We start from the raw sequence: 8,448 nt of genomic DNA on the forward strand, positions 1-8,448 counted from the left end.
TTGGTGGGCTTTAAACACGAGTTCTCTATATTCAAATCCCTTCGAGTGATTCGGGACTATTAAGCTAATTGTTTCAGCCTTGGAGTCAACCAACTAGTTCAGTGCAAAAGAAAATCCTTCGTAGCAATTGGGCAGTCGGGAGCGATTCCGATCCCAGTCGCTGCGTTCCCAAATTCTTATCTGGTGGAGTTATTGTGCGTCCGTCACCGTGGCGACGGTCTGAAGGTCACGCCAATCTTTCCAAATAAAACACTGTGACCTACGGTCTCCGCTTTTGTATTTCCAAGGGTTAAAATGTGACGAGGGCTTGTCGCATGTTCGCCCGCACTTTGCTCGATTGAAGAGCTTCCTTTTGTTTGGGACTTCAAAGACTCCGAGAAGGCCGCGAGCAGTATTGATCCAGCAGAAAAGGTAGGCCAAACCTGCAATCCCGTACGTATGAAAAGGATTATGCTGATACACTGCAAGAATTTGCAAATATCCATGGAAAGCTGACAAATTGGAAACAAGGTGGGAGTCGAAAGTAATTTGATGAAAGTTACTGCGTGACTATAAAAGCAGACTCCCATTACAGGGATTTTTTTCAAGTTCACTTGTAAAGTCAAAGTTACAAAGCTTACAAAGCAAAAAATAAAAAAATGGACAAAGCGACGGCTCGTTAATGGAAAATCAAGGTACTGCGAGTGTACTTGCTTGTTTTAGTCAGGATGTTGCTCGAATGTTTTGTTCGTAACTAGATTCAAGTTTGCTAGTAAGCAAAAGTTCTTGTAGTGAATTTCTGCTTTAGTCTCCCAACTTTGAAGTTTCCTGGAGTTACGAGTACTGCAGACGCTCCCTGGTGGTCTTGTTTATTTATTCGATTGCAGTTTAATGAGCTTAATGTTCAGAATGGAATTGCATAGTTCCCATCACTTGCTCCGCTTTCTTGTTTTAGTTAGTATTGATTGTGTGTGTCAAGTGCACAATAAAACTTGCGTAATCTTGCAAAGAAGCGCCCGTGTCGGTTGTGCGCATGTGCGACAAGCACGTGGTCACGTGACCACGACGACTGGTTCCAGCCGACCGGAAGCACCCCAGGTACGACGATGGCGGCGGCGACGACGACGACGTCGACGGCGCTGCTGCTGCGGCGCATTCGGGTCGCGCTCCCGCGGCGCGGCTTCAGCCTGGACGCGAGCGCGCCGTTGGTGCGCACGCGCGGCTACGTGGGAGGCCGCTGGGTGCGCGCGCCAGGCGACTTCCCGGTTGTGGACCCGGCCACCGGGACCGAGATCGCGCGAGTGTCCGACTGCGGGCCGGAAGAGGCCAAGCAGGCCGTGGACGCGGCTCACGAGGCTTTCCACCAATGGAAGGACGTCACGGCCAAGGTGAGACGATGAGGATGATGATGATGATGATGATGATGATGACGATGATGATGATGACGATGATGATGATGATCATGATGATGACGATGATCATGATGATGACGAAGACGATGTGTCCCCCGCTCACTCCCACTTCCAAAAACGATTGCACCGCGTTGGAAATGGGGGCTGACGCGGGAGTGGACGTCGACTCCCGCTCACTCCCACAACGAGAGTGCAAAGTTCAGCTCGATGATCACATATCGGTTTGATTCAAGTTCAAATCAAACCTAAGTGCGTCACGGTTTCCGCTACCGTCCGTTCCCGGTGACTTGGACACAGTTGACATAGTTCCCTCTCCCGATGACCTTCGCTCCCGCTCCTGCCCAATCACGTGATGGATCCCGAAAAATTTCAGTCTGGAGTCATTCGCGACGAGACTCTTCGAGTGAACTATATAAAACCCTCCGTGGGGGGTCAGGGCGACCGGTCTGTAGTGTCCCGGCTCATTAGGATGGGCTGTTTTGGAAACCGGCCCGACAGGAAGTCTTCCAAAGGTTGGGACCTTTTCCAGACTGAGGCTCAGGTTAAGAATGTACCGGACACGCTCCCTTAGCACCCTGGCGCAAATGGAGTCTGCTCCCAAAGCTTTCCTGATCGTTGTGTTCCTGAGCTCCCTCTTAACCTGCCATGAAGAGACCAAGAGAAGGCCAGGGGCCCGCCCGGTTGGGGGCAATCCTGAGTTCACCGCCCGGCGAGCGGGTCGGCCGACAAATTCGTAGGGGCTGCCCCCTGGATGGCGCCCCCGGGGGGGAGGGGTATAGCTGAGGGAACGAGTTGATTGGGATTGAAATCTATGGAAAAACTGGTTTTATCATTGGCCCAGTCCTGCTTGTCCATCCCCACTCTTATCATGTTGTCATGATATCCGGGATGTGTTTTAAGAGCTCTCCACACACCCCTGGCAATTCTTCCGTCGCCAGGGTTTTCAAAACCAGGGTTTTGGTTTCGTCGTCGTTGTTGTCCTTTTTGGACTTCGTGATGTAAGACTTGAGCTCCCATTGTAGCTTGTTTGTCCCCTGAGATGAAGAAGCTCTTCAGGGGTCAGCCAAGGTTTGTGAGGGGAACACTAGTCTGGATGGCGCTATGTTTTCCACACAGAAGTTCATGTAGTCCGTGTTGCACTTGGTCAGACCGTCAATGGCATGCCCGTGTGAACTAAATAAAATGGATGGACAGCATGTATATTGTGATTGGTTGCCATAGGAGCGCAGCACCCTGCTGAGGAGGTGGGCCGACCTGATGAGCGAGCACAAAGAGGACCTTGCCAAGATCGTCACCTTTGAAAGCGTGAGTGTTACCCGTCGTTATTGTTAGCGTGGCGTTAACATGATGTTGGTATTGGACATTAGTATGGCGTTAGCATGACGGTGTGATGTCAAGTGTTTCGGAATATTTAGATATACTTAATATTAGCGTAATATTACCTTGTTGTTAGCATGACATAGCTATGATGTTAGCGTGATGTAAACATCAATGCGTGCTTGTTCAGGGCAAACCCATGAAAGAGTCGATGGCCGAGATCGCCTACTCGGCCTCCTTCCTGGACTGGTTTTCCGAGGAGGCGCGTCGGGTGTACGGCGACGTGGTGCCGTCGCCCTTCAAGGACCGCAGGATCCTCCTCCTCAAGCAGCCGGTGGGCGTGGCCTCCGTCATCACGCCGGTGAGTGGCCAACAAGAGCGCTCGGCTAGGCGCGGCTAGGCTAAGTTGCGATGTCGACGTCGTGTTGTGCGTTCGTGTTGCAGTGGAACTTCCCGAGCGCCATGATCACCAGGAAGGTCGGCGCCGCGCTGGCCGCAGGATGTACTGCCGTGGTCAAACCGGCCGAGGACACGCCCCTTTCGGCGCTCGCCCTGGCAGAGGTCACAATTGCACGACAAACGAGAAGTTTGACACACACCTAGCCTAGTCTAGTGTTTCTAGTCACTACTCGGGTCTGTCTTAGTTCTCACGTTGTTGTATGATGTTACATCTCGTTAGCTGTCATCCCGGGCCGGCGTCCCCGCCGGCGTCTTCAACGTGGTGCCGAGCTCCAGGGAGCAGACTCCCTCGGTGGGGCGCGTCCTGTGCACCGACCCCCTGGTGGCCAAGATCTCCTTCACGGGCTCCACTGCCACCGGCAAGGCAAGGCCACAACGGACCCGGGGGGGCCGTGGGTCTGTCCGTTCTCGTCGTGCTAGCATGCCGACGTAAACGAGCGCTGCGTTGGCAGGTTTTGCTGAAAATGGCCGCCGACACCGTCAAGAAAGTCTCCATGGAGCTGGGAGGCCACGCCCCTTTCATTGTGTTTGACAGCGCCGACGTGGACAAGGCGGTGCAAGGAGCCATGGCCTCAAAGTTCAGGAACTCGGGACAGGTGAGCGTAATGCCAAACCGTCTTCACAGACTGGTGGACACAAAAGGGGACGTGTGGTGACGCAGTAGCGGCCATGATGTTTTGTTGTCGTTTGTGTTCAGACGTGCGTGTGTTCCAACCGTTTCCTGGTGCAGAGCGGCATCTACGACAGCTTCGTGGCCGAGTTGGGCGCCGCCATGGACCGAGAGCTCAAAGTGGGACACGGCAGCGAGCCGGCCACCACGCAGGGACCGCTCATCAACAGCAGGGCGGCAGACAAGGTCAGTTAGTTAGTTACGCTACACCTTTGTGTAGAAAGCGGAAACTGCTGTGAAGCGACAGCTGACTGAGAGTGGGACACGGGCGGCCAGGCGGCCAGCCGGCCACTGCGCAGGGCGGTGGACAAGGTCCCACCAGTGACGCCCAGCCGGCTATTCATTCATTGTGCAGTCTTCCCTCGCTATATCGGGTTTTTTCACCTATTTTGCGGCTCAGTGCATCAATTTAAAAAAAATAAATACAAATTTTATTGTACAGTACAGTGCAGTACAGTTCAACTTCACGTTCCTTGTAAAGTAAACATCGTCGGCTAATTGAATGTAGCCTGCCACCGCTGTTTCTAATAAATTGCAATCATAACGGGTGGTTTGGCTAGAGGGAGGATGGAAACCGCTGTGGGTGCGCTTTCACTCGCTTCATTATACAAACGGTAACAAAATACCGTAATCAAAAGCACATTTATAGCACATCTGCCGGTAGCCTCAACTGACGCCGTCACTGAACACCACAGCGGCTAACGCTATCGCCAGGAAATAGCCGCCCAAGGGTACGTTCTCATTGGGTTAGGGTTAAGGTTACTTCCCGCCTTTTAAAGGCATACGCACATTCCGAGTCATAGTTACTGTAGTGCAGAATGTGTGGATGGTGACCCCAAGTAGACAAAAACAATACCTGCACCTCAAATGTATATTCAAGGATTCCGTTTACTTGTCACACCAGCACACGTTTACACATGACATGGCATGGAATTTCATACCCAAAGTCCCAGATTACCATAACCCCTATTCTATGATGGCATGGCAATATAAGCATGAAACTTTAAAATGTATATGGTGGTCTGGAATTGAACCCCTGCGATAAACCAGGTCTTAGTCTCGTCATTTTTTTATTTATCCTGACACCCTGGCTTGACCTCCACACACCAGGTGGTCCACCAGATGGAGGACGCCCTTTCTCGGGGGGCCCGACTCCTGCGGGGCGGAAAACGTCTTCACGGCTCCTTTGTGGCGCCCACGTTGCTGGCGGACGTCAGCGCCGACATGTTGTGCATGCGAGAGGAAACCTTCGGGCCCCTGGTGCCTGTCGTCAGGTGAGCGGAGTCCCCCGTGACCCCGCCGCCCACCACAGCGTGTCCCATAGTTCTGTCTGTCTGTCTTCCGCTTATCCGGGGTGGGGTCGCGGGGGGCGGCGGGCTAAGCGGGGTAGCCCGGACTTCCTTCTCGCCAGCCAGTTTGTCCACGAGGGCGTCTGAGGCCGTCAGCCCGTGGGTCTTCCGTGAGGCCTCCTCCCAGCGGGACGTGCCGACATGCCAGAACACCTCCGGGGCGTCTGGGGGGGATGCCGTATTTCCTGCAATCAGTCATGATGATAATGAAGAATCCGGAAACGTACTGTGCTCTCCCGCGCAGGTTCGACACGGAGCGGGAAGCGCTCGCCATCGCCAACGCGTCCCGAGTGGGCCTGGCAGGTGAGCATCCAAAACTGCTCTTGACTGGTATTCGCTCACTTCTAGTCAACTTTCAGTCCCGTTGTCATCTAGTTGTATTACAGTGGATTCGATTTGACCTCGATGTGATGGTATAATAGTGTACACTTCAATTCTACAGTAACATTGTCTAGTCCAGTTTTATTCCAGTCCACCGCTTGCCCAGTTCTATTTCAGTCTAGTCAAGCCCAGTTCACATCTTGTCCAGTCTTTTACGGGCTTTAGTCCAGTCCTCGTCGGGTCGAGTAGGGTTTTAGACCAGTCCAGTCCACTTCTAGGTCTAGCCCAGCTTTTTATTTGGTAATTTCTAGTCCAGTACTTTTCAAATTCCAGTCCACTCTAGTTGATTTCTCTGTTCTAGTCTAGTCATGTTATTTTGCTTTCCGAGCTCAGTTCTAGACTAGTTCTAATCAAGTACATGTCTAATCTAATTCAGTTCTAGCATTATTCTGTCTGTTAGAGATCAGCTCTTTTCAGACAAGTCTAGTCCAGTTCTTTTCAAGTCTTTTCCAGTACTCTGTTTGTTCCAGTCCAGTTTTCAGTTTGGTCTTGTCCATCCTAGTTTCCTTCTTGTCCAGTCTTCCACTGGCTTTATCGCAGTACTTGACTAGTTTTAGTTGGGCGTAACCTGTTTGTGTGCTGATTGGTCGCCGCTTGCCCTAGGTTACTTCTACTCGTCGGACGTGTCTCAGATCTGGCGAGTGGCCGAGGCTTTGGAGGTGGGTCTGGTGGGGGTCAACGAGGGCCTCCTCTCCACCCCCGAGGCCACCTTCGGGGGCGTCAAGGAGTCTGGTCTGGGTCGGGAGGGCTCCAAGTACGGCGTGGATGAGTACCTGCACGTCAAGTACGTCTGCATGGGTGGCCTTGAGCTAACGGGCGCTAACGGGAGCGCCAAATAATATGCCGTAATGGACTTTCTGTGATTGGACGAGCTAATGCTAATTAGCTCGTGTTCCTAGTTCCTATGGGCAATTCTGCCCTTTAGCATGCTAGTTAGCTTAGCATCGTTTGAATTGACTATTGACAGTTGATTTGTTGCTCATTAATTTATGAATTACTTCATTAATAAAATATTGCCAATCTATGATTGGAAGATCTCTTTTATGTCAACTGAATAAAAAGCACAATGAGAAAAATGAGAAGCATCAAATGGCATCTAGATGTTTGTTTATATTCATGTACGCATGTCGTATTAATAATGTCATATTTGACAACGTCTTCGTTAACATCAGCTTCATGATGATCACATGATGTCTTGTATTTTTATCCATCCTAAATCTCAAATACTTTGTCGTTGTCATTTGCCAAATAACTTTTTTTGTTGTCTTACAAGAGATGAATAAACTAAAATATTTCACACAATCAGCACATCACTGCCTCTGAGCCAGTCTTTGAAAGTCAAATGTCTGCGGGGTCATTGGCAAAATAAAAGACGGTCACAAAGCGCCTCCGTCGCGGTCGGGAATTCTGCTCGGGATGTGTGTCCGGCACCCGTCTTCCCGTCGCTGTCCCGCTCCGACTCTGATATGGTGAGCGCCGAGTTGCGTTGCGTGCCGCACCAAACGCAAAACGCGTCCGTCGACAGATGAACGCCAGCTAACGTGTTAACGCTGAGTGAATTTGGCACGCAGCTCCATCCTCGCCTGCTCGTCTGCGTTGCGCAGGATCGAGTAGCGGCTCCCCCTGCGCGCGCACACAGATATTACAGTGAAGCTTTGCCTATTCGCGGTTCACTATTCACAAATGACGAATTCACGTTTTTTCCCTGTGAAAGCTATGCTGAGATTTGTCTTTCTGTACTTCCCTAAGATGGTGCCAAAGCCCTGGCTAATAGGAAAGACGCAATTGGTGTCAATGAAGTATGTTGCCTAACCATCTCAACTGTTTAAGATGTTTGTATGTCGGGGAGGAGTTTAACCTGGTGTCCTTGCAAACAAAGGCTTTTGTACAAAGTATGAAATAAATACCAGTTGGCGTGTTCAATACTTTTTCCCTGTGTCATTTCACATTATTACAACTTTATTTCTGAGCTTATTCTACTTTCTTTGTATGCATGGATTCATTGTCAATAGAACCTTTGGAACTATATTGAATGAGAAAAATGGTGACGTGTGAAATACTTATTTCAGGCGCTGTGTGTGTGTGTGTGTGTGTGTGTGTGAACGAGATCCGGGATACAAGCGGCCGAAATGAGTTTCCTCCGCAGAGTGTCCGGGCTCTCCCTTAGAGATAGGGTGAGAAGCTCGGTCATCCGGGAAGATCTCAGAGTAGAGCCGCTGCATCGAGAGGAGCCAGATGAGGTGGCCGGGGCATCTGATTCGGATGCCTCCCGGACGCCTCTCCGGTGAGGTGTTCCGGGCACGTCCCGCCGAGAGGAGACCCTGGGGACGACCCGGGACACGCCGGAGAGACTACGTCCTTCGGCTGGCCCGGGAACGCCTCAGGATCCCCCCGGAAGAGCTGGATGAAGTGGCTTGGGAGAGGGAAGTCTGGGCATCCCTGCTAAAGCTACTGCCCCCGCAACCCGACCTCGGGTAAGCGGAGGAAAATGGATGGATGGATACTTCCTAAGATGTCCTGAATGAGCTGAACAGTTTGAAGTTGGAATCGGATGAACAAGTTGTGAACTACGGAAGGCTGAGTTAAATCTGGAAAATTCAATTTCGTGTGGGATGAATCTTTTACGGCTGTGAACAATAGTTCCGAATGAGCTGAATATTTTGCAATTTAGATTCCAAAAACCTTATTTGTCCCATGAATAAAAATAAATGAACGAATGTTGGAATGGTTTGAATTGGTGGGCGTATATGGAAGGAGTAGAACGGCGAAAATTGGTGGACTAATTCTAAATAGATTGATTTTTTGTTTTCGTTGAAAGTAAACGCGTTTGTTGTTGGCTGCAGTTGCAGAGCGTGACCGGCAGATGGCGTGCTGCCACTTT

At 50.9% G+C, this 8,448-nt stretch overlaps 1 protein-coding gene across 1 annotated transcript; it reads left to right on the forward strand.

The window, feature by feature from the left end:
- Window positions 1-105: 105 nt before the first annotated feature.
- aldh5a1 (aldehyde dehydrogenase 5 family, member A1 (succinate-semialdehyde dehydrogenase)) lies at window positions 106-7,492 on the forward strand. The gene is made up of 11 exons (XM_061794585.1): window positions 106-411; window positions 1,059-1,367; window positions 2,613-2,696; window positions 2,899-3,069; window positions 3,153-3,269; window positions 3,388-3,531; window positions 3,620-3,763; window positions 3,865-4,023; window positions 4,948-5,111; window positions 5,431-5,489; window positions 6,171-7,492. The coding sequence occupies exons 2-11, from the start codon at window positions 1,086-1,088 to the stop codon at window positions 6,404-6,406; spliced, it is 1,560 nt and encodes a 519-aa protein (XP_061650569.1). The 5' UTR covers window positions 106-411; window positions 1,059-1,085; the 3' UTR covers window positions 6,407-7,492.
- Window positions 7,493-8,448: the final 956 nt, after the last annotated feature.

Source organism: Phyllopteryx taeniolatus, chromosome 13, assembly GCF_024500385.1.
Source record: "Phyllopteryx taeniolatus isolate TA_2022b chromosome 13, UOR_Ptae_1.2, whole genome shotgun sequence".
Taxonomy (NCBI): domain Eukaryota; kingdom Metazoa; phylum Chordata; class Actinopteri; order Syngnathiformes; family Syngnathidae; genus Phyllopteryx; species Phyllopteryx taeniolatus.

Bases quoted from the DNA above. Each gene is read 5' to 3' on its own strand.
- aldh5a1 (XM_061794585.1), top strand. From the start codon at position 1,086: ATGGCGGCGGCGACGACGACGACGTCGACGGCGCTGCTGCTGCGGCGC. The intron at 5,112-5,430 runs GTGAGCGGAGTC...TCTCCCGCGCAG, and splicing joins CCCCTGGTGCCTGTCGTCAG to GTTCGACACGGAGCGGGAAG. The intron at 5,490-6,170 runs GTGAGCATCCAA...CGCTTGCCCTAG, and splicing joins GTCCCGAGTGGGCCTGGCAG to GTTACTTCTACTCGTCGGAC.